This window comes from Balaenoptera borealis (assembly GCF_965194805.1).
Source record: "Balaenoptera borealis genome assembly, chromosome: 13".
In the NCBI taxonomy this organism is placed as follows: Eukaryota; Metazoa; Chordata; class Mammalia; order Artiodactyla; family Balaenopteridae; genus Balaenoptera; species Balaenoptera borealis.
In genome coordinates, this window is record NC_138870.1 from 11,684,565 (window position 1) to 11,711,435 (window position 26,871).

At 42.8% G+C, this 26,871-nt stretch overlaps 1 protein-coding gene across 1 annotated transcript in view; it reads right to left on the reverse strand.

Moving 5' to 3' along the window:
• GRIN2B (glutamate ionotropic receptor NMDA type subunit 2B) overlaps window positions 1-26,871 on the reverse strand; it is a 697,821-nt gene that overhangs the window by 106,212 nt on the left and 564,738 nt on the right. The window contains exon 11 of the mRNA XM_082352572.1: window positions 14,795-14,909. Coding sequence (XP_082208698.1) covers window positions 14,795-14,909 — 115 coding nt within the window. The remainder of the gene's footprint in view (window positions 1-14,794; window positions 14,910-26,871) is intronic.

A 26,871-nucleotide genomic window follows, 5' to 3' on the forward strand; every position in this document is an offset into this window, starting at 1 on the left:
TCTACCCCTCGGCCCCGGCAGGATGTGAGCCCAGTGTGGCCACTCCAGATTTTTTCAGGAATCCACAAATCTGGAGCTTTAAGGTAATCTCTAAATTTGTAAGTGCTAAAGCCAATTTAATCTTAAATACACCACTCTTGGGCCACCTAGAACATGTCTATGACCCAAAGGCTGCCTGTGAGTTTTATGACCTTTCCTAACTAAACATTCTCACCAGGTCCTCGTGTAGTGTCACATCGTGACCACGGGGTCAAATGGAGACAACTCAGGAAGTGAAATAATTTCCACAACAGCTGCAAAAGAATGTCATGCTCACTTGGAACAGTTGGTGAGGGTACGTGACTTACTAAATGCAGTTCTAATTAAACAAAGAAGGTTAATGTTTTTCGATTCTTTGGAAAAATCAAGCATAAATAGTGAAATGTTCACAGCCCAATGTGTCAAATTATAAAAATTCATGACCGTATTCTCTAAAACAAAACCTAGTAGTAATGGGAAAAATGGAAGATCAAATACTACCCATATTTGCTCTGCTGCTTGGAAGTGGGTCTGTAGTCTCAACACAGTATCTATGCCAAGTTTAAGCAGAGGACCTATGGGCATCATTTGAAAGGTTTTTACTTTAAGTTGCCAGTTAAATTTCTAACAGCTGTTGGACATACTCCTTAGAAATTTAACTGTCATCTTATTTAAAATAAGAAATTGTAAATAAGCCCCGCTGGGGGCTGGTATTTCTCAAAGCCCCTTGGGGGGCTGGCATCACGTGGGTGAGAGCCACCATACCCCATCTTACCACCTTAATGGCACTAGACGCCATTTGAAGTGATGATATTTACTTATTTGTTGATGTGTTTGTTGTCTGACCTCCTCACGAAGACAAAAATTCCTTGAGGGTGGGGAATTGGTTGGTCTTATTCAATACTGTTTCCCCAACACCTAGAATAGTGTCTGGTACTTAGTAGGGGCTCAGGAGATATTTCCTGAATGAACGACCCCAGACAATCAGCCTAATATCCTGGAGTTTCTGTAGCAGTGACTGAAGACCATAGATAATTCACAATCTCCTGGAGTGAGTGATATAGGCCTTAACTCTTTCTTGCTGGGCTTCTGGCTCTATCCTCAACTTTGTGGAGGGATAAAGATTCAGATTTATTTCAAAGTAAAAGGCTGGAAAATAAAATGAGAACAGAAAACGGTGACAAGGTGGCAGTCTTAAGTATCCATTAAACAGATACGTCTCTTCTTGTGAAAGGGAAATGTCTGTGGTCAATATCCCTGCGTTTTATAGGTCAAAACTCAGATTTCTGGGCCTCATCCCTGGAGCTTTGGCAGGAGGGCCTGAGAATCTGCATTCCAAATAAGTTCCCAGGTGGGAACTTTATGTTGCTGGTCCAGGGACCACACTTTGAGAACCACTGCTGTAAACTATAAAATGCTACGTGTCAGTTGCATTTCCTATTTCACTCCCCACTTCACCATCATCCCCCCCTTTATAGTCAACCCTGACTAGGACGTGTCTTTTGACATAAACCACCTTCCCTTGTGGGAGGAACTCCTTTAATGCTTGTGGGCCAATCTACCCGCTGCACAATAAGGAAGCCATAAAGGGGAGACTGGTGGCGGTTTGTTACAGTGAAACAAAAGCCAAGGAGATCAAATGGCACAAGGACACACCATGAGGTTTCATGAACAGTCACTATTGCCTGATGTGGTTTGGTTGTTATGTAATGGTTACTGAGAACCCACAATGTCCTAAATCTAAGCTGGACATGTTTTTAATTCCCTGATTTGGGGGCAATGAGCCCAGCACGGGCCGCTGTGCTGTGTTGGGGACTTTACCATTCTTTTATTATTAATAAGACTCAATTTTTAAAAATCCCTGTGCAAAAAGTTGTTTAGGAATAAAGGAAGAAAGCGTGTTCTTTGCCAGTGTATCATCGGGCACGTCAAGGGTTCTATGTGTTGTTTCCTAGTTCCTTCCTTTCAGTGACTAAGGCCAAAATCCAACCTTGTTGTGTACTTGTGTATGCAGTTCATTTTTCTTCACTTTCTTGTTTTCCAGAACCCAATTTCAGTTAAGATTGGTTTAAAATATGTCCAATTATACTTCAAAAACAAACAAACAAACATAGAAAGAGAGATCAGATTTCTGGCTACCAAAGGCAGGGGGTGGGGGGAGGTGGAATCGGATGAAAGTGGTCAAAAGGTATAAACTTCTAGGTATAAGATAAATAAATATTAGGGATGTGATGTACAACATGATAAATATAATTAACACTGCTATATGATATATATGAAAATTGTTAAGAGAGTCAATCCTAAGAGTTCTTATTACCAGAAAGATACTTTCAAATTTCTTTAATGTTGTATCTATACCAGACGATGGATGTTCACTAAACGTATTGTGGTCATCATTTCATGATGTATGTAAGTCAAATCACCTTAAACTCATACAGTGCTGTCAATTATATCTCAATAAAACTGGAAGAAAAAAACATGTTCAAGTAAAGAACAGTGAATATTTGCACAGCACCTGCTACACGTCAGATACTGTGCTAAGAATTTTAAATGAATTAAAGCTTATTTGATCCGTATAGCCAGAGTTTGAGGTAGGTGCTATCATTCTTTCCGTTTTATAGATAAGGAAAGGAAAACAAAGAAAGTTGAAGCAACTTCTATTTACACTGCTTTGGATGAATCACTGTGTTAGGCAGAGGTGAGGAAGATATGATGCCTCTTGGCTTTTAAACTATGCCTCAAAGGGTAAGTTCAAGAGTCCAAGGTTGAGGGGAAAGCATAAGCCAAGGCATGTAGGCATAAAAGTACAAGAGGTTTGGAGAAGGGGTAGTTGCAGTTATGCTGGTGTGTAGACTAAATACAGAGAGCAGAAGAGGAAAGAGGACGGGAAGGTAGATCAGTCTTGACTACTGTGATTTGGAACCGGGGTCTGGAACACACTTTGCCCTCTGGAAGCATTTCTCAAATTTCAGTCATTTGAGCTCCACTGTACCAATTTTTGCCACATCTGTGCACCACCTACACTATTTTTAATTACATATGAAATAATCTTCTTCTAAAAAATATATTTATTTAAAAATTTCATATCATGACTGTAAATGTAAGACAAGTGTCACTAGTCAAAGACAGAAGATAATGATAAAGATAAACAGATTATTTAAATAAAAAATACTTATCCCTCTTAATTCATGTACCACAGTGAAACCCACGATCATACTTGGGGAAACACTGAAGTGACCATGATGAATCACAGAAGATCAGTGGTCTTAGCTACTGGATTTTGCTTCTACTTTCTCTTTTATATATTTGTATGTATTCATCTCAATGAACCTTCAGCTAGTTTGATAAGAAATCCCCAAACTCCTCTCTCTTAGCTAGTTGAGCTCATAAAATATTTAATTGATTGTGTTTTATGTAAAACAAAGTTAAAATTTCATGTCACTCTCTTGCTAAGATTTGAAGTCTGTTTTGTAGGTCAGCTATTTTAAATTCCTCTTGGTGTTTCGACATTTCTCTGCACCTCCCGCAGGTGTCTAATCAATGGGGCTGCATAGCTGCAGTATCACTGCCATGTGGCTGCACTTTAGAAGAGCTTTTAATGCAGAAGCAAACTATTTGCTAGAAAATCCCCTCTATGTAATCAGGACCTAGACAACTATTTCTGTAGGTAGCTGTGGCCTTTGCTATTGGGAGAAACGTGTTCTGTCCTCACAGTTTGAGGAGATACGTTCTTGTTCTAACTGAAAAAAAGAGGCAATGTATGCATGTATGTATTTTTAGGGATGTGTGTGTGTGTGAATGTGTGTTTAATAATAGATAGTGAAAAGGTATAAGGATGTAGGGATGCAGAAAAGCTTTTCTGTTGTTGTTCTTATCTTTCTTGCCTCTCTCCCTCCTTTGCTTACTTTTCCATTTTATAATCTTCTCAGGAAAATATTACACTGAAACAGCCAGTCACAGTTTAAGTTAACTCCCCCCCGCCCCTACCTGGTACAGGACCATTTCTGAACACTTTGTTTAAAAACTCTCATGTGATAGCGTTCACATATTTCCATGGTGTGATCTGTCCTCTGGTCTACAAAATTATCCCCATTGGTAGTGCTACACTTGATGCCATTAGTCTAGTTATACTGTTATACTCTGTGTATCAAGGCAAAACATATATTGGACTTAAATGGAGCCAGACGTAAATATCTACACTCAGCTCTGCCACTCCTTAAGTGTATGACTTTGGCAAATCATACAGCTTCTCTGAGCCTCAGTATACTTACCCGTGCAACAGGAAGTAAGTTTTAATAGGAATCAAAATTAGGTCATATACGCTAAAACTCTTCATAAACCACATTGTTAATAAAGGGCCCAATAAATGTCAGATGTGCTAGTGCCAAATCTTCCTAAGATCCCTTGATCTGAGGATAGAGTGTTCTAGAAATTGTACATCTTTCTCAGACCCTTTAGGGAGAATAGATGTTTTTTCACTGTTCTATAAAGAGAATGCTGAGGTGGCTTAAATATCCACCAGAAATTCTACCCAAGAGGTAGTATTCTATTCCTACGCCAGAAAGCTCCCCTCCTTATGGGATGAGTGAAAAAGATGGTACGCGTTATTATGAGAATAGCCAAAATTGACGATCTTAGAAGACACCACACACCAAACCTTCAGAGTAGAAAAACGTGAAAGGATATCTAGCAGAGTTTGGTGTAAACAGGGAATATTGTGCACTTTGAAAATACAGCTGTGGAGAATGGTTCTCTTTCCCTTGGGGTCTATCACTCTCTCCCAGATGTATACTTGTGTTCTTCTCCTCTTTTATTTGTCTCAAGACCATACTTTCATTCTCATCATTCCCCTGGCACAGATCTGTTTTAAGTTTAAACCTTCAGAACACGTAGCTGATGGAGCTAAGACCTGGAATGCCTGTAGAACTGGCAATGGGCAGCCTTTATGGGCAGCAGAGAATACCTGTGTCACATGATCACAGAGAGGTCGAGCTGGAAGAAAGTGCAAGAGCTTGTCTCTCTCTCAAAATGAACTGAAATGCTCACCAAATTATGGACAGAAATCATTCTGATAGAGAGAGAAAATAATAAAATCACACCAAATAATCTTGAGTGCTATGGCTGTTGTGGAATGCTTGTATTCATGGTTTTTTTATTAATAGCTTTCATTCTTAAAGGCAGTTTATTTTCTTAATTGGCCAACGCTTCCTTTCAACTCTTTGTACTGAGGGCCGATCAGCAGAGTTCACATGCCAAGGTCAGTGCTTCCCTCCCTGTGCGCACGAATCACTTTACCCTGGTCCCGGCCAGCTCTCATAAGTAGGTACTGTGGAGAGAGAGAATGTGCGTGGACGTGTACAAACCTGTCATCGCTGTAGGAAAAACTCAAAGCAGAAGATCTCCTGGTGATAGGTCAACAGAGGCGTGCATGTAGATGAAGAACATTCAGATATTATAGCTTTGATGTCACACCTCATACTTCAGGGCAAGTGTATATGCTACTAATGTATGCACGAAGTAGCTTGTTTGGTGGAAAGTACACCAAGGTATGAAAAGAGTAGTCCCTGCCATGATGGCCCTGACAGTCTTGAGGCACATCAGCCTGTGGATATGTGAGTCAGCCAGCCAGGTCCAGGTACTGCCCCACTGGTGAAAGAAGGGGATCACTCTCCCTTCTTCCTGGGTCACTTGCGGCACAGAGAATGGAAACAGCACTAGAAAGGATGTCACACCAAGCATGAGCCCTACTAGCTCCTTAGGAACATGGGCCTGAATTTTACAAGCTTCCAACTCTCAAGAAAATGGTCCCAGGATGTTGAAAACTGCAGACACAGACCACATGAACAACCCCATTCTCTGTGTGCTGTAACTGCCAAAGATAAGTATTCTCATCAGCAAAGTTAGAGGATTAGAAGGTCAGAAAGAGAAAAGCCCTCTGGGATCCCCAGCAGACCAGGAATCACAAAGGAGAGCCTTTCACACCCACTGCATGTGTGTCTACTCCTTGTTACTGAATGAATATAACCCAAGCTTCTTGAATTAAAGGATATCATTCTGAACGTTTAGGGACATAAAACAACAACAAAAAAGGTGACCAAACCTTGTCACCTCGGACATCAATCTTACACATCAAAGCTGGATTATCAAAAACTCTGAAATTATTCTCATATGAGTACCAGTTACACATATGAATGCCTAATCATGGGGGATCAGTTTAAAGAAGTATGATACGTCTTTACAATGGAATATGAGGCAGTCATTAAGTTTCATGCTTTTGGATAACATTAATAAAATAAGAAAATGGTCACAATATCATAGTGAGAGAAAGAAGAAGACCGCAAACTGTTCATACATTGCGTTTCCAGTTCTATTGTGTCACACTGTATTGTGTTAAAACATACACATATACACACACAGGCACAGAAAAAAGCATCAGTAAGAAACAGAAGAAATGTAAACACTAATTCTTTGTAGGTATGTAAACGGGTAAATTTTATTTTGTCCCCCCAAATATCTTTAATAAGCACCAATTACCTTTATAATAATAAAATCATAAATGTTGTTTTTAACCTGTATATTAACATAAGAGTCTTGTAGCCTCTACACCACTATTTCACCTTCAATACCACTACTGGAAAAACATTATAACCTAGAATTAGAAAGGTAGTTCAGAGGACTCAGGAGCCAACCAAAGACAACTGTCATGAAATAAAAATCTCAATAAAATTTAAACAAGGTGGATGAAAGCTATCTTTTGGCTTTGGGGATCCTTTCCTCTTTACAGTGTATCCTTAAGTCAAGATTAAGCCAGCACTTCTGTCTCCAAGCTCCATCCTGCTTTTCTCCCCCATCAGCAGGTATAGGTTTCAAAAGCAAAGTCAACCAAGGTTATCTTGTTCTTTTATCCTTTTCATTCAGTGGCTGATGACACCACATGAAGACAACCAGCCTTTCTGAAATGACATTTCTGAAGTCCTTTCCCCCAATACAACCTGCTCTGCTCTTCAAATTATTTTATAAATGTACATGGGGGTAGCAGCTTGACACTGTGGACTGAGTCTACCAGGGATGGGTGTGGAGACCTTGGGGGTTAAGGGCACACCTCCCCACCCGGGGCTGGCCCCCAGTGGTCTCTTTCCGGGACCCTGGAAAAGGGTGTAGGCAAAGAGCATGGGCCACGGCTCTTGGAGCTGAGGGAACCAAAGAAGGGAACACTTGGATGTGAAAGTCTGTGATAATCACAACTTGGAAAGACAACCAAAAGCATGTAATCCAGAGGCCTTGTCTATAAACCATTGTCATATATATGCAGGGTCTTTACTAGCCAAGCAAGATGAAAGAGCCACCCAACTGTTAGACCATATCCAGTAGTCAGATTTAAAATCACCTTAGGTTATAGAAATTTTAAGTGTCACAATAAGCGCCCTTCTCCTTGCAATACTTCTTTCCCCAGCAACTAGGAAAACAATAATACTAACTTGGTGGAAGCAACACTAGGCTCATAGTAGGTGCTCAATCGTTATGTGCAGGAAGGAGGGAAGGGAGGGAGGGGAAGGGAAGAAGAACTCTCAAAGCCTGTAGTTCATGCATTGTTGTCTGGGCAGGACTGCATGTTACAGAGCCCTGAAGATATACCCAATTTTTAGTTCTTCCAAAGTCAGCCCCTGGTGGGGTTAACAGTTCTGGTACTCAACACTTCTCTCTAGGAAGAAATTCTCCTTATAGCTAATATAAATCCTCTCTGCTTGATCTTAAGCCCACTTACTCTGGTTCTGTCTCGGAGGAGAAAGTGAACAGCTGATCTCAACACTTGGTCCAATAATTCTTCATATATTTAAAGAGAGTAAGTCATCACCTTGCTGCCTCTTCTTCTTCCCCTCCGTGACCCCAATTCCCACAGCCTTTCTCCATGGATCCTGTTTCTTAATCCCTTAATCCAATGATGCATATTAGTATGCAGTCCAACGTCGGCAAAAAGAGCATGTTGCCAAGTGGTGGTATCGGGAGATGCAGAAAAAACACACCAACATGGGGAAGAGCTTCCGTTTCACTCCTCGGACGCCCTCTACAAGTCTGGAGAGAGCGCGTGGATAGCCCGTGGCCTCTTCCCCCGGGGCGGGAGGTGGAATTCAGTTGGGGCAGGTGTGTTCAGGCAACACCAAGTATTTCCGGCCTGCTTAGTACTGCCTCGCACTGTGCTGGGCACAGACGTCTGGCGGAAAACCAGCCACGTGTGGTTCCTGTGTTCGTGAGCAGACCGTCAGTTTGTCCGTGATGAGAGAGACAGTGTGTGTGCGCACGTGCGCACGTTCTCTGAAGGGACGGACGGGCTGTTTTATGTCATGAGTCAATGGCTTTCAAGCAGAATCTGCCACAGTAGCGATCAACCTCTGTCACATCATCACCCACTTGATCCTTCTGGGATAGGATCTCTGTAGTCCTCAGGTGTCGGAATCACAGAGCGGCCACAGCCTGGAGTCAGTGCTGTCTCCTGGATACGGGGCTACCAGAAGCATCCCTTAACCTGTTTCGTGCATCCCAGGCTCCAGATGCTGGTGGGACCTTCTGTTTTATAAGGTTGTTGCTGCTGAGGCAGCTCTCGGGAGTCTTCTCTCTACCAGTTTGGTTACCCTTCCTCTCTCTCACTGATCCATACGTTAATTCATAAACACGACTATGGACTCAGCACTTCCTACTGACCCCTTTCACCTTTAACCCTTCTTCCACAGGTGGATATGGCTGTAATCTCTCAGGATTGTCAGCCTAAGGTGATAACTGGCTTGGGGAGCCCAAAGAATGACCCAGACAAACGAAGAATGTTTTAATCTACACAAGGAGGGGTATTTTCTGGTAGGTGGAGGCAGGGAAGAGGGAGTGCGCTTCTAAAATACAGCTCTGGCGAGTTTGGGGGAAAGACGAGCGGAGAGGCAAACCGTATGTATTGTCCTGCAATTCTGACCCAGAGACAGTCCCTTTGAGGTCTGTTTACCTCTCACAACCTGAAAAATGCATCATCATCATTTCTTGAAGTCATTACTCAGAACACACCCCACCGCATTTCATTTTTACTATCCCCATTTTAGCAACGATTAAATGGAAGCAGGGAGCAGTGGCAATGAAGCAAATCATGAGAGGCTCTGATAAAGACAGAAGCCTGAACGCTTGCTGGAACTGCTTCTCTGTGCCAGACTATTTTTAATGCAAGTTGATGCATCTGTCCCCCCTCTTAGAGAGACTTACAAATGAAGCCACTCTGCAAACAAATATTTTTCACCATCCCCTACCCTTTCCAACTCACCATGCTGTGTGTGTGTGTGTTCCTCTTTATTTTTTTTTGTACTTTTTTTTTATTGCAGTATAATTGCTTTACAATGTCGTGTTAGTTTCTGCTGTACAACAAAGTGAATCGGCTATATGTATACATATATCCCCTCCCTCTGGAGCCTCCCTCCCAATGCCCCCACCCCCGTCCCACCCCTCTAGGTCATCACAGAGCACCGAGCTGAGCTCCTTGTACTATACAGCAGGTTCCCACTAGCTATCTATTTTACACATGGTAGCGTATATATGTCAATGCTACTCTCTCAATTCGTCCCACCCTCCCCTTCCACCCCTGGGTCCACAAGTCCATTCTCTACATCTGTGTCTGTGTGTTCCTCTTTAAATGTTCTTCACATTTCTACATACCAGAGATATGTACTTGGCTTTCTGTGAATATAATTCTGATCCAGAGATCTCTTTGCTATTCTAGCCCCCAGCCTCCATGCCTCCTTAGAGGCTACTAATATACGATCCCACTAAAGGTTCACAAAAGCATGTACTATTCGTTTAAAAAAAGAGGCTGAGTAAATGTAGAAAATTTGTATATGCTTGGCAGTATTTTCAGAGCAAATACATAAGACATTGAGAACTATGGTTGCTCTGAGGAGGGACCTGGGGAACCAGGGATCATAGGTGATCAGAGGACATCCTTTTTACTGGATATTCTTTTGTATCATTTGACTTTTTACCGTGTGCAGATATGACCTTAAAAAATTACTTGAGGACGGTGGGGACTACCAATTGGTATTTGTTGAATACTGGCTATGTTTCAGCCACTATTAACTGGTTTTACTATAATATCTCCTTTATAGCTGGTTACTATAAAATCCCCTTTAATCTGTATGACAGCCTTATGTAAAGCCCCATCTTACAAAAGGGAAATAGACCCCGGTAATATCAGTCGCTCTGTATACACAGTTGATAAATGGCGATTGGGAAACTGAACTTGGCTCTCTCCGATTTCTAAAACCATGCTCAGTCCCACAGACTATCCTGCCTTCACTTGAAGTCTTTTGGAAGGAACCAAATTAATAAGACAGTAGCTTTGAGACTACTTTGTAAAAACCTGAAGGAATATGGTGAAATCCTACCACACGATTCACACTGACAACTTAATAAATCTTCCTCCTCCCGAGGCTGCCTGTTGAACACGGTTTGGGCGCGCCTGCCTGGAGACGAGCCCTCCCGAAGGTGCCCTGAGTCCCTTGCCGGTCCTCGGAGGGCTCAGTCCGTAGGGAGATGTACCTGCTCTCACGTGCTTTTCAGTAAACCACTCAGTCTACACGGGAGAGTCCCAGGTGGAAGCGAATGGTCGCTACCGGTCACGGCTCTAACCCTCCTGAGAGTACGGATTCCTCGTTTATCTAACAATGACCTTTTGAGCGGCCCCTCTGAGCCAGGCACTCTTCTCAAGTGTTAGAATTATTGAGGTGAACTAGGCCCTTGCGCCCACGCAGCATCCGACCTGGTGTGGGAACACAGGTGCTAAACAAAACAAACAAGCAGACAAATAAGCCAAACGTCAGATAATAAGTATCTTGAAGAAAATGAAAATAGACCTGACCGGGTGGCCACTTCAGCTTGGGTCATCAGGGAAGGTCTTCTGAAGAGATGACATTTACCTCAATGACAAGAATGACAAATACGTCCTGGGAGCTACTGTCCTTAAAAACAAAGTCTGGCTCCTTTTGTACGCTCCAGCTCTCACCAACTTCCACGCCACGCTCCTGTTTATTTACAGCGTGAATATGTAATCTCAGAGGTTAGAGCTGGAAAGGACCCATCACACGCCATGATTCCAGACATGAGGACAGAAAGATCCAGAAAAGTGAAAAGAGCAGGTCACACAGCCAGTTAGGGGCATCACTAGAAGCTAAAGGTCCCATCTCTCAGCCCACGCCTCCTCCACAAATTGAGACTCATTCTCTGCTTATCTCCCCCGTGACCTTCTCTTCACTGTAGAATCCTCACCCTGAGGCCTGCCTCTCTGAAGTCTAAATCTGCCCTGGACCACTGGGGACCTTCTGGAATGCTATTAGGGGTCCTGAGAATGCAGAAGGGTTCTGGGGGTCAGGGTGACAGTGGAAGAAAAGGTACAACTTCCCACGGTTCGATTTCGCCACATCCCAGACATGCTCTAGACCTGTGCCTGGCATCCCCACCCGGCCCGCGAGGGCTTGCAGGTTTGGGAGCTGTGTGGCTCATGAACCTAAGGAATACTGAAGATCTCTCTTCAGCAATGCTCCCTGATGTAACCAAGTCAGTATGGAAATGTTCTATTCTAGGATCCCAATCCCCCCAAAAGACTTTATCAAAAGATTACCCACAGAATTTCTTTAAATAACAAGCTCCCTTAGCACACTTAAAGTACGATCTATGAAAACTCAATCTGCATAAAGATTTTATCTCCCCTCGCCCAAAAAAATGAGCTCTTGTATCAAGGGCAATAGCATAAACTTGGGTTCTTAATGATGGATTTTAGACTCTTGTATTGTGTAATGGTCCTCATTCATTCAACACATATTTATCGAGCTCTGCTACATACTCCTCCAGGTTGCCATGAGGACACGACAGTATAAAGACACAGCCTCTGTCCTCTGGAATCATCACATATGCAACTCGAACACAGGCAGATGTGACGAGTACTACAGCAGAGGTATGGACCAAGGCTACAGGGGACAAGGGAGCAAAAAATTATATCTTGATCAAAGATCAGGGAAGGAGACTGCAACATTTTAATTGGGCTTCAAAGGATGATTATGATTTGTATAATTGGACCATTCATTCCAGGAAAAGAAAACATCATGACACACTGTACGGAGAGCAAGACATACAGGGGCACATTCTCAGAACAGAGAGGAGTCCGGTGTAGCTTGATGGTGAGATGGGAAATGGTGAGGAAGAGAAGATGCGTGTTGGAAAAGAGACCAGAGCCTTGAATGCAAGAATAGATAGAGTGTGGGCCCAATCCACAAACTGCAGAAGCTCTGAGCAGGTTTTGGGCAGAGAAAGAACATAACTAGAATTGTGGCTTGGGAAGCTCTTTCTAGAAGCCATGTCCAGGGCTGATCTGAATGGTTCAATGTGGGCGTCAGAGAGAAGGAGGCCCATTTAAAAAGTTATCCACATGGTTCCTGGATCATATAGAAATAAGGAATAGATTCAAGAGTTAGAGTAGAGGTAGATCTGTTAAGGAGGGGAGGGATCCAACCCCCAGGAAGGAGGGTCTAGTTTTGGAAAGGGCTGGGGGTCCCAGGCCTCAGATTCCAGCCTAAGGAAGAGAAGGCAGCACAAATGACGGGAAGTGGTATCTCTTTGAGACGGGATGGTTGTGAGAGGGCCCCTTACTGGAGACAGTAATCACGAGTCTACTGAATAAAAGCTACCCTAGCTGGATGTCTTCTGATCCACACATGAAGCCTCCGTTTTTAATAACTCCTCTTCTGGAGATATACAGAAGCGCCTGTTGTACGTGCCGGCCCAGACACTTCTTGAATGATTATGTCTCCAGAGCAGCAGTGAAAAGCAGCTTGACTGGGGTGAGGAGTGGGAGCCCAGGGAATAGGCATTTTGGAACAAATGACAACTCAGGGGAGGGGCGGCAGCTTCAATCAAGAACCCCGGGCATAATGTCAGCCTTATAGCCAAGCCCTGATATGAGGAACCCATGACAGATCGAGGTCTTCGGTTTGAAAGGTAAAGCCCTGGGTCCCACCACCTGAGACACACGTGCCTGATTTTACAGGTGAGCATTCTCATAACCACCTGCCCACGGCTCTCTGTGACAAGATGGTGAATTTCAAGAAGTTTATCTCTGGCTTCTTTTCCTGGCTACTCTCCTTGGAACTATATCACCTGGTTTCCATCCTAGTCAGAGTCATGCCGACATCCTGAAGTCTATTCTCAGCCAACTGGCCCACAGAGTCTGCAGAGTCTGTAAATCAATGTTTCCCAACGTGATTCACAGAATATGATTGCATGAGTAAAGGGATCTTGTGATAAATCATTTGGGGAAATGCCAGATTAAATAAAATGAAAGATGTTTCTTTGCTGTAAGACACCTCTATTGGCAACAACATGGATGGACCTTGAGGGTGTTATTCTAAGTGAAGTAAGTCAGACAGAGAAAGACAAATACTGCATGATCTCACTTATAAGTGGACTCTGAAACAAAAGAAAAAGAAAAATACCTAGTGCACAGATACAGAGAACAGATTGGTGGTTCGTCAGAGGGTACAAACTTCCAGGAGTGAAATAAATAAGTCATGGTAGTGTAATGTACAGCATGCTGACTATGGTTAATAACACTGTGTTGCCTATTGAAAGCTGCTAAGAGAGTAGATGTTAAAAGTTCTCATCACAAGAAAAAGAAATTTTGGAACTATGTATGGTGACGGATGTTAACTAGATTCTCTGTGGTGATCATTTCACAACATATACAAATATTGAACCATTACACTGTACACTTGAAACTAGTATAACGATGTATGTCAACTATCCCTCAGTAAAAGACACCTCTGAACTTTCAAATGCTAATGTGTTCTGAGAATCTCCCAGAGTGAGACAGAGTAGACAGCACCTCTCAGTCTTATTTACCTGCGAAACCATTTCTCAGCAAAGCGTCTCAAGGCACAAGTGCCCTGCCGAACATTCTCGGGAACACCAGTGATGAAATTACTCTCAGGAACATTTGCATTTAACTAGGAATCAAGGATAATAATAAGAGCCAATACCTAGTAAATGCTTACTATGTGCCAGGCACCCTTCTAAGTCCTTTATGTATATTAATATATTTAATCCTTATAACAACCCTGTGATATTGGTACTATTATTATTATCCCCATTTTTCAGATGAGGAAGTGGAGGCACAGAGAAGTTAAGAGATTTGCCCAAGGTCCTAAACAGACAATTTAGTGAGTAGAGGAGCTGGGGATTGAACCTAGGCAGTCTGGCGCCCACGTAAATTAACGCCTAATGGTAGAATTTCAGACACGGTGATCGACTGGCAGTGGGAGAGATCCTGAGAAGAGCCTTGCATGGCAAACCTCCAGTCACAGGAAATCCAGACTTGTGTGCTCATAAATTAGGCTTCTCAGGCCTCCCCAGTATACCGTGTAGGACACGACTTCTGAATTACACCATAATTCGGTTTCTCCACCTAATTGTGTTATATTGTGCATGCACACTCTTCCATTAAAACAAAGTCATGCTGCAGACAGCACCACTACCAATAAAACAGAAATACATAGGGACAATCATCTCTTGATTGACCAAAGTAGCAAGAAAATGAAGATGCAAGTTTGAGAAATGGCCTCCCCCGTGTTCTTAAAGTATTGATCTCTTGTTCTCCAGCTCAGAGAGCAAAACCAAGGTGCCATTTTCCTCCCATGTGTTGCAGACTTTCCGATCCCCACCCCCTCTACTTAGTATGAGAATTGCCAAAGACATGTCCTACCCTCTCCCACTTCCTCTCCTTGTTCAGAAGGATGATCACCAGTTTCGGGTGCATCTGGTAGCCGTCTTCACTGAAGGACAGATTTCTCCCTTCAAAAGTCACATTGATCAGATACCTGGAAAGATAAAATACAGAGAAGGTTGAAAGTATGAAGAAGGTACGCTAGAACAAGATGGTTAGGAACACGGAGAGAAAGGGCTGGAGGCAGACACGTGGATAGCTGTACAAATACCACGTAAAACTTGTACCCCTCGGGCTCCCATCTGATGATCCAGTACCGTCATCCAAGTTTTCACATAATAGGAATAATAAGAAAAGACAGAAATTTAAAACAAGGGCAGTGGGTTTGACTTTAGTCTGCAGCTATGACTGAGCAACTTATTTAGCCTTTTGAACATCAGTTTTTTCACGATCTGCCAAAAATGGGGTAATAAAGAACCTACTCTATTAGGTTTGTAAGGCTTAAATTAGATAACTTACCACGGGGCCTGGTGCAGAGTAAACTCTCATTAAGTATTAACGATTAGTATTCAAAAAAGGAGCTGGATTAAAGGACAGAGGTGGTAGAGACAAGACACAGGGGGCGTGGGCCAACACAACTTCCTGCTCAGAGAGGCTGGAGTTTAGGGTCTTTCCGCCTCCCAGAGATATGCCTACACTTTTGAACTCTTGCGATGTGCCTGCCCAGCCCATACTTCTAAGGGTTGCAAGATAAGTCCAGCAGTCAGGGATCTGGTTCCACGAGAGGCATCTGGAAACCAGGGCTATTGCACTTTGTAGAGTGAACAGAAAGTAGCAGGGGCGGGAGGTGGTGATGGGGGAGGAGGGAGAGACATTTCACAGACTGTTCTAGGTTTAGGCACTTAAACTAGCAGAAACTCTAATAATTAGAGTCAGACCAATGCCGTTGTCTCCCTCTCCAACACCTGTACCCCCTGCTCAGCCCATCCCCCTGCTGGCTGCTCTGACCTGATGACGTTCCCTCACCGGGAATTCCCACAGGCGTGCTCATTCCAACCGCATTAGTGCAACTGCGCTGATGGTAATTTAGGTCCCTTCGCCATCCTGGCTCAAGGCACCAACAATGATTAGCTCTGTGTTCACATGACATGCTACTCTGGAGCTTTGCACCTGGTGCTGCTGTGAGATGTGTCTCTGCTAAGAAGCAAAACGGGAATCTTGTGATCGTCCTGAGCATTCTAAAGGGCTTCAGACCTCTGACCAACAATGGTGTCCTACTACATTGGAAGGGCAGAAGAAGAACGTGCAGGAGGTAGCTTAAAGGCTCCTCTTTTAAGTCTTTTCATTCAACGGAACTGTGAGCCTCTTCTTTGATTCTTCCAGGTAACATTAGGTTAAGCAACAAAGTTGCTAGGATGCCATGTCCTTCGAGCAATTCTAGAGATGACCAGGCATTGTGAACCAAATCCTCATGGACCACTTCTCACTTCTAGAGCTGCCTGGGATTTTTCAACCTGTCATTCCGGGGCAAATGCAATCAAGAATATGGACCTCAGGGCTTCCCTGGTGGCGCAGTGGTTAAGAATCCACCTGCCAATGCAGGGGACACGGGTTCAAGCCCTGGTCTGGGAAGATACCACATGCCCACATGCCGTGGAGCAACTAAGCCTGTGCACCACAACTACTGAGCCCACGTGCCACAACTACTGAGCCTGTGCACCACAACTACTGAAGCCCACGCGTCTAGAGCCCGTGCTCTGCAACAAAAGAAGCCACTGCAATGAGAAGCCCGCGCACCGCAGCAAAGAGTAGCCCCTGCTCGCTGGAACTAGAGAAAGCCCGCGCACAGCAGCGAAGACCCAACGCGGCCAAAAATAAATTAATAAAAAAAAAAAAAAAAAAAAAAAAGAATACGGACCTCAAAAGAGTAGAGATTCCTAGAATCTCAAAATTGGAAGAGACCTTCACAATCAATTAGCTACTTACTTCTTGTAGTTTATGCTTCCCTTCTACATCATAAAACCAGCCCTCTCAGCTCTTCTTGAATACTTCCACTGATGGGGAGCTTATCACTGTACACCCTACCCTCAAGGCAGCTATCTCACTGCTGGGCAGTTCTTTTTTACCTAAAGCTGAAATCTGCTCCCCTATCACCCCTAGATCCCGGTCTCCTCCTTAGATATCATACAGTCTTAGTCTAATGCTTCTTCCACATGAGAGCCCTTCAAGTATTTGAAGATATTTATCATGTATCCCTTACAAAATAAATTTTAGTCTTTGAAGAAACCATAAGCTCAATTAGTTCTATAATTTTAACTTGATAGATCAGGGAACTGAAGCACAGAGAGGTCAAATTATGTGCCCAATGTTCTCCAGCTAATTGGGAGCAGAAATAACAATTTAAGCGCCATTCTCAATCCCATGTCCTCTCTAGCACCCCACCCTGATTCTCGTATGCCACAGCAGCTTTAATATCCCTGGTTCCTTCATGTGGTCCTGCTATGCTACGGCTTCAGCTCCCTCCCTCTATCCCCTTGGCCGCACTCTCTGGACACTTGCAGTCGGTAAAAGTGTAGCATCCCTGATTCCGCTCAAGGCTCCACCTGGCGTCTTCGCCATCCCCTGTGCTGTTCCTCCTCTCAGCTCAGTGCTGCCTGCTCCAGCCCGTCACTACTGAGAAGGTGATATTCGGGTCTCCTGTAGTTAACAACAACTTCAACACTCCAACCAAAGTCCCATATGATTCACTTCAGTGAGTATAATTACAAAAGCACAAAACACAATATTTTAAACTAACAAACAGACCAGAATTTAAGCACCCAACATAACCAACTTGAAAAATATGTTCTTACTACAACAATATGGTATGGCTTAGAGTAATTTCTGGAAGTCTGCAGAGAAGGTGTACAAAACATGTAAAAAAAATTAGTCTTGCCTCTCTTTTGGAAGAATGCAAGAGAGGAGGGGGAGACGGAGAAGGAAGGGGGGGAGGGAGGGAAGGAAGGAAATGGAAAGAAAGAGAGAAAGAAGTAGGAAGGGAGGGAGGGAGAGAGGGAAAGAGGGAGAGAAGGAGGGAGGGAAATAAATTATCTAGTTTAAGCACCCTCCTTTTCACCAGACAAGGCTCTGAATAATTCTGACTTTATCTAAAATGCCATTAAGAATATTTCAAAGAAAGTGTCCATTTCAGAAGGCAATTATAAAAGAGAAGTTCCAAAAATCATGTAAGTAATAAGCAGCACGAATGGAATAAGTATATAGCCTCTCAAGATGACTTCTTTGAAAGGGGACAGCACTGAATTAAGTGGATAAGTTGAGAAATTCGAACTCCGAGAAAATAAACCACATTCATGGGTAAATGCTCTGTAGTTAAATTTCTCTAATTGTTCCTGCCCCCGATCCTTTTGATTTTCCTTATATATTTCTCTCTCTCTGGGATGTTCACCCTCTTCCAGTTCTACATGTTCATTTTATTCCATGTTGACATTTCTCATATATTTTACTTATCAAAAATAGTAATAAAATGTTATGATGATACACAAAATACTCTTCTCCAAAGTATCCTTTAATCATTCCTATCCTTCAGCAGTATATAGATTAATCATTCACATTGTGTTTTTCTGAGTAATTCCCTGGGACGTGCCAACATTTAGCTATTAGTGAGGAGCTTGCAAACATATACTCGCCTTGAGCAAGGATGCCCTTTGAATAGCAGAAAAGACCAAACCATTCATTGGTAATGAAAAGTGTGAAAAAATAATTGGGAGTGTGGTCACTTTTAGACATGTGACCTTGGCCCTGAAACTGACTTTTTCCTCTTTAAAATGGAAACATCATTTTTTACCTCCAGCTTATCAGGTTGTGATGATCACATGAAATAGGGGGTAGAAAAATGATATAAAATATGACACAAATATAAGGTTATATAGAATAAAAAATATATATTAGCCTGATTTGAGTATCTAAAGGCAAGGAACTTGCCTTATCTTGGACCTCAGTGAGTAAAAGTGTGATGATTACATTTAATAAGACCAAATTGTCCACGGAACACATGGGAGGAATGGAAATTGTATCTCACACATGGAGGATAAACTAGGTCAAATGGTCATATTAATTTAATTTCCATAAGACCTGAAAATATCCAACTACCTTTGGATCTGGCTGTACTTTGTCAATTTTGAATATTTATTAAATTAAAACCTCAAAACTTCCATGTATAAATTCTCAGCAAAGGATTAAACTACAAGATTCAGAGATGCCACAGCAATTCTGTTTTTCTCTAAAAATGCCATCCTCAAGTATGTAATCAGAAAACCTAGCTTCAAGTGGCAGCCATATTCAGAAGCTCTGTCCATAAAACTTTAGTCCCCTGGAAGGCCCATCAAGGTTTGGTACATAAAAATATTGCTTGATTTGTCCCCGGGATGTAGCAACCTGATGGCTTGTCTCATAAAGTTCTAATATTACACAAATCTCAGATTGCCAGAACTAGAAGAAAACTTAGGAACTATCCACTGAAAGCTCTCATTTTAGAAAGGAGGAAACGGGTCCCAAGATGCTACCTGACTTTCCCAGGTGACTTGCCTGTTCAGGACTGCAGTTCAAGTCTTCCGATTTCAAGTTCAGTGTTCTTTTCCTTACATCACCAAGTAAAGTGAAATCAGCGTCGCTGAGTCCCAGATGTGCCCCTTAGCATTCTCACATCACGTGCCATGCCCTGGTCTATGCAGACCCCTCATACAGACTGCAGAAAATAAAACACATCTCATTTCCTGCCTGACCCTGGCTTGTGGAGAGTCTCAGAACCCTGATAGGCTCAGAGCCAATACATTTGCTGCGTGTGACCAGAGTCATCTTCCACTGGGTTTAATGGGGTCAAGTTGAGGTAAAAAGCCCTTGTGCCTCTTTGACTTTGACCATGCCACTCAGAGCTCATCCGCTGCAATGATTTAGCAGTACGCCCAGTGTGGGAGGTGCCCGGAAGAGCTCTGCCAGAATTTTCCCAGCAAACCAAGAGCCCTGGCACCACAGTACTAATTGTGCCCTCCATATTTTCACAAGGCACTAGATTCTTTTTATGAATGTCTTTTAATATGGTAATAAGAGAGACAAGTCTCTCCTCTCAGGCGATCCTTTCAATTTTCAGATAAGCAGATGAAGTCCAGAGGGTTCTGTGGCTTTCCCAAGATCAGATGACAGGGCTGGAAAGAGGATCCAGGCGTCCTCACCCCCAGGCCAGTGATCTTTCCACTCAACACCATGCCTCAAAAATGGCGGAGTTTTTCATAGCTCTCAATTTCCATTCTCCAGTTATTCAGAGCAAAATAAAAAAGGAGGAAACACAGCTCCAGGGAGGAGAGTTGAATTCTTGACCCCTTTGTGTACAATTTTCTAGCTCTGAAAATCTGTAACTCTGTCACTGTGTCTTTGGTGTGTCACTTACCATTTAAAGCCTGCAGCTCCCTCATCTATAAAATAGACTCGTTCAGACCATCTCACTTGTGTGATGCAGGAAGCACAGGGCTCCTTCGAGATGCTCTCTAGCTTGCATTTCAGCTGATTAATACTGTGGCTATTATATTGCTAAACTCTACCATCTAAATGACAAAACCACAGATCTTTCAAAAAGCCTTTCTCTGGTCTCTTTTTAACAATCACTATTTCATATGCATGTCTTCTCTTGAAATAGTAGGAACAATTTCCCGTGGGATTAGAAATAGTGGACTTAAAAACATTTAAAAGCTACTTAGTTAGAGACCAGTACTGGGGGAAGAAAGCAAAATATTTAAAAATTAGATGTTCCTTGTGATGGTTTGGTAGACTAAATAGGAATTCATAATAATTAAAATGAATCCAAAATGACCAACCCAGTACAATGTGGTCAACATGGCAGGCCATGGCCTGGGAACAATTCTCTCCTGTACTTACCGATAGCTTCTTCTGGGATCAAACCCAGAAGAAATATCTCATTAGTGAGATATCCTGCACTCAAATGAATGACTTAGACAATGCCCCTAAATGCTGGTAGAAAGAAAACAAGGAGAAACAGGAAAAAATAAGCTAATTGAAGGAGAAAGGAATGCAGTATGTACTACGCACACAGCTCCATCACCAGCACCAGGAGAAGCAGTAGGCAGTGTGCGTGGCGTTTAAGAGTACGGACACTGCAGTCAGACCACTTCTGTGCAAATCCTAGATCCACCAGTTCCTAGGTTACGTGACAATGCTTTCAAGGCAGCACACGCATTATTTTATTCTGGCCAACAATGGCTTTCTTTTTGAGGAAAAGGGACTTGAAGAAGCTTTAAAGGTTTCCTTTGGCACACAGGCATATATTTTCATATATAAAAACACTAAACCATGTTGTTGAACAAAATTAGAAATACCAGTTTCCTAAGCTGTCAAGTGTAGGCCTTTTCTCTTATTTTGCAAAATGAAACTTAGTAGAGAACGTCAGGAAAAACTAATTTGAAGAGTACATTGTAACATTAATTTATAATTACTTGAGGCAAATTAAAAATAGTTTGTCCTCCAGTGGATTAAACATTTTCTCTGAAGTGGTGTTTATGCCATTCATTTATTTTACAAAGCATTCCTTACAAGTTATAAAAGCTTCAAGTTTGGGCTAGTCCATATCTCAGTTATTTAAATTCTAAATTCATAGTGTTAAATTAATGAGATATTAAAGTAGCTTGAAGACTGTCTGATATAAATTTAATATACTTCCTCTCTCCTACTGGTGGTGAGGATTGGCCCCTTAGCAATCTGGCTGAGGGGTAAATGGTGATGTGCCAACTCACCAACTATTACAGTGAGAGAGTCTTCTCAGGCCCCTAGGCCTGACAATGAAATATTTCTGAGAGCTATTACCCGAATTCTGTTTCATGACTGAATGCCATGAATTAGATCTATCTGAAACGAAAGAAAACAGAGGGGCACTGCTGAGAGTCATCCGACAATCTCTGCTCAGATATAAGAAGGCTGAGAATATTTCATCTTCCTCCAGAAAGATGTTAAGTCAGTGAGCTCCGAGGGGCTCTGCCACCAGCTGCAGTGGCCTCCTGTCTACTCTTTCATCCTCGTATCTGTACCCTTTCACCAAGCGGGGTCAATGTGGCAGGCCATGGCCAGGCGACAATTCTCCTCTGGATCGTTCCATCTGGGATCAAACCCAGGAGCTTGTTCTCATTAGTAAGATACCCTACACTCGAATGAATGAAAAGGCCTGGAGAATGCCTCAAAATGCTTAGTGATGGGGAGTTAGTAGAAAGAAAATAAAAGGGAGAAACAGTACACCTGAAACTAACACAACACTGTAAGTCAACTATACTTCAATAAAAAAAAGAAAAATAGTGAAGATGGAAAAAAAGGGAGAAACAGAATATGTTAAGTGAAGAGTAAAGAAATGTAGTATGTATTAAACACACACATACACACACACACAACAGTACCACCAATATGCAGTGCAGCGTGGTATGGAAAAGCAAGAACACTGCGGTCAGATGACTTCTGCTCAAGTCCTTGCTCAGCCAGTTCTGAAGTTGTGTGACCTCATGAGTTATTTAACCTTCCTTTGCCTCGGTTTCTTCACTATAAAAATATGAATAATAATAGCACTTATAACACTGCTGTGAGGATACATAAAGGACTTAGAACTGTACTACTGCATCTATACATAATTAGCTTTAGGTTTTAGCTGCTGTTGTTGTTATTATGATGGTTGCCTTTTAAAAAACTACTGCGTGGATATCAGACAATGTTAAGAGTTTGTGGGGACTCCTGGATCACAGTCTGACCTTCCATATTTAAAGGAAGGCCTGGGAAGATGCCGCTCTTCGGCAGGGTAAGTTCGGAGTCCGGGTCTCCCAATTTCTGGATCTCTTCTTTTCCATAAAAGCACATTTCCTCCCATTCCCACAGTATCCGAACTGCTAAGGCTTCGGGACATTTGTTTCCTCCCCTATGGCTGGTTCCCCCTGTGAGGTACTGTGCAGTAGGGAATCACTTAATCGTACTACTTCCATGTATAGTTCACTTCCTGAGGAAGGCAAAAGGTGAGCTCATAGGCCCATAACTTTAGTCTAGAATAAATGACTCCTCAAAATGACCTCCATTCTGACCTCCTGGAACCCTGATTGGAACACTATGTAATTCTCTTTAAAATTCCTTTGGAGGGGGCACGCTCCTGCTTGTGGGTTCCTTAGGGAACTGGCGATGCCAATACAACAAGAGTGCTGGACACCAAAGCTGTTTCTCGCTGAGGGAACCGTGCACAGGGCTCGAGATGGGAAAGGAGTTCCTCCTGGTGCTCGTGCCCACAGCCTTGCGTCACCTCTGCTACGGGTGACACAGGCGAAGCTGCGATGGGAAACCCAGGGTTATCAGAGGCAGTTCGCAAGGTGACACTCCCAGTGGGAGGGAATCAAGTAACTCTTCTGGATAATGTTATCATCACTGGATTTTTTTTTTTCATTTTAACTTCATGCTTTCATGTTGCATGTAAGTTAAAATCACTTCCTTTTTCAAAAGCACCGAATAAAACCCCTCTTCTCTTCCCTAGATTATGTGCTCAGTATACTGGAATATAGCCCAGTGTGGGCTACCAAAACTAAGCAGTTGGGACCTTCCCAGAGAAAATGCCAAGACAGGTCAAAGGCTAACTGATCGCTGAGTACATTGCTATTTCTTCTTTATGCCTACTAATAATTTGCAGGTGAAGGCTTGCCTTTCTGATATCCATTTTAGCTCAAGAGCTGGCAGCCCTGCTCAGGGGCTATACGCCAAAAGCAGCCAAACAGTGACTGGCACAGACTTCTCTAGGACATTCAACCCTGACGACCAGAAGTCTTTTCCTTCTTGTGAATGTTCAGACTTTATTGAAAGAAACCCTGGTCATATACGCCCTTGGTCAAGAATCCAAAGTGACCTGGGCATGACATCAAGGGAAAAGAATAAGGAGGCTTTTCTCTTCCTTTTGGCCTTTCTCCAGCTCCTCAATTTGTTCTTCCATAGGAGCCCATCTCTACCCTCTCCTCTACCTGAGGTGGCCAACAAAATGAACACACTGGCAATATCTCCATGCACATAGCACCTACCCACTCTGTAGCTACGATACGCTTAGTTTCACAACTGCCCCCAACAGCTCTACTGAAGGGTGGCAGAAGAGTTAAGCAAAGGAATTAGTGAGATGGCTTCAGTTACAGGGGCTGGGAGTGAAGGTTATGAGGAACTGTCGTCCATGGAAAAAGGGGGTTATGATTCAGTCTTCCAGTCTAACAGGTGGGAAAGAACTTCAGGTGGAGATTTCTAGAAGCAATTACATTGAACGGGAGGAAAAGAGGATCAAAAGAAGGAAGATATTCCAGGGGCAGGGGATGGTTTCCAACAGACAGAGGACTCAGGATGCCTGGGTGTAGATGATGTCGTTCGGGGAGATGGGCGCCTCATAATGACCTCATGCTATGGATGCGAGACAGAGGGTGGTGGGGGCTGTTGACTCATTCCAGCACACATCTCCGTCTTCAGAAGATGCAGTCATGAACCACCTGCCACAAGGATAATGCCTTTTCACATAGGAAGTAGAATGATTCATTGAGTCTAGGGTCCAAGGAAAGACCAGGGGCATGAAACATACATGTGGCCCAGATGCAACGTGGAACATAATATGGGCGTGAAGGAAGTGAACTGTCGGGAAAGTTAGTTAGCGACAAGGGGTTTGTTGATGTGGTTCCCGCAGCACAGTCTGCAGAAGAGCTTTCTGGGGCTTCAGTTCAGTGAGAGGACCCACTCCTTAAAGTCTGGTTGGGTTTGAAGGTGCAGGAAATGTAAATATATCTGTCAATAGTAAAAGGGATATCAGGGACCTGAAAACAGTGAGATGAAATGTATAATATACCTTTATCAAGAAGAAAACGCCAAGATGGAAACTACAATGCAAAAGTGTTGATCAAAGGTTATCAACCAAACACAGCCTATGTTTCTAGAGTTTCTGTAAGTGCTGCTCTAAATCACAGTACTTTAGAGCATGGTTTCTAGACCAGGTTAGAGTAGAGGGGCCAGGGGAAGATCAAACTTGTTTATTTCTTTAACTAATTTTAGTTAGTTACTTGGTTAAAGACACCCATCCAGCTGTTCCAATATTCTAACATGGCTTGACCCTTAAGTCAGAATTTGAAGCAAGGTGAGGGCAAGAGTTTATTCAAACCTAACTCCCTTTCCCTCTTTCCTGGTCCTCAAGAGGACAGCACCATGGACCCCCAACTGCGGCTTCACAGGGAAGCTGAAAGAAACATGTAATCGTCTATCCCTGCTGTACTGTGCGGGGGCTAGAACTCTGCTGTTCCTTCTTTTCAGGGGATCCTAGCTCTTTCTCTCCCTCTGGAGGTTGATGTTTCCATGGAAACATGCTCTTTAATGCTTCTGAAATTACTGTGCATTTATACCATTAACTCTTTGTTGGCCAGGGGAGGTCACAGAGATTTATTTTCCAACTTCTGCAAAGTAATTCCATTTTCTACCTCTTTTTTCTGTAAACTTAAAAAAAAAAAAAAAAAGTAATTCACACTTGATGCCCCGATGTCTCCACCAGCCCTCACTCCTTCACTCTTGCAGTCTTGGTTGTTGCCTCTATCATTCTATGGAAACTGTCCTTAGGAGGTCATCAATAATCAAAGCAAAGTCAACAAAACCAAATCAGCAGCCTTTGTTTCATCATCGTTCTCCTTGACATTATACAGCTTCTAACAGTTGATACTCCCACATTTTCAGTAACTCTCCTTTCCTTTGTTTATTTGTTGATTAAAAGTAGGATAATTTCTTGGTTCTCCCTGTATCTCCCAGACCAGTTCTCTCTTCTTTTCTGTCCATTTTTGCTTGGAAATCCCTAATTTGGGGGCACCCCAAGACTCACGTTTTCACCCCTGCTCTCTCCCTCTGAGACTCATTCGTAGCCAAGTATCAACCATCACCTCCGCACCAAGGCCTCCGAAATTGCCATCGGAGGTCCCATCTCTTTCTTGACCTTCAGTGTGATATTTCTGAGGGGACCGTTCTACCTGAATGTTCTGATATCAGTTCAAACGTAACATAGCCAAGGCCAGGCCAGTCTCCTCTGTCTTCTGGCAATGAGACCACCACTCTCAGGGTTTAACATCCTGCCACACCTCTGGCTTCTCCCTCTCTGTTATGCTTTCATCTTTACAACATGAATGCAAAGGAGAAAAGGCTGACTGCTCTTATGAGCTGCTTTCTCAGAACCAGGCAAATCAGTTAAATCGTCAGCCGTAGTTCAGCATTATGTACAAAATAAGTTGAGGGATATTTTTTTTTTCCCCCTCTTTTCAGAATTTTGTCTCCCCAAGCTAAATGAATCTCATGGCTTTCTAGCCTATAAGTGAAATTGCTTAGAAGCCATATTTCTGCTCTGGTCACTCAATTAAAAAAACAAACAAAACAAACAAAACAAACAAAACCCTCTAGCAAATGCTACCATTTTTTGAGCACATACTAAGCTCTGTTCTGGGTGTTTTGCATTATTTGATATTGTCATAGCAATGCTATAAAATGATAGATCACGTTATAATGAAAGCCCAAGGCTGGTGACACTGGGAGTTGATCCCATTCGATTCTGAGTGGCTCTAAAACCCATGTTCCTCCCACTAAGGATAATGTTGTCAAGAGAAGCAATGATCAGGAGAGAGGAAAACAAAAAATCCCCAACTTCTAACATGGTAGAACCAAAATCTAAACCCAGTTCTGAATGGCTCCAAAGCCTAGGCTCTTAATCACTATTTACACCACCAAGCACCAATCCATCAGTTGCTTTTAATTGTCCCTCGTGCCAGCATCATAAGGGAAATCTTTAGGGAAGGGGGCGATAGACATGGAAAGACTGGAGGCGCGTTGCTGGTCAGGCGTTACGTTCATAGAATAACAAGAGAACTCCGGGTCTCTAGGGGCTGTCAATCTGTCATATTTCATAAGCACTAATCCAAAAAAAAAAAAAAGTGCAGAAATGGAATTAATTCGCCTTATAAGAAAACAGGAGACAAACCACAAAGCAGTAGCTTGACTGAACTTATAGAGGAATTAATTCTCAGATCACACTCTGGGAGGAA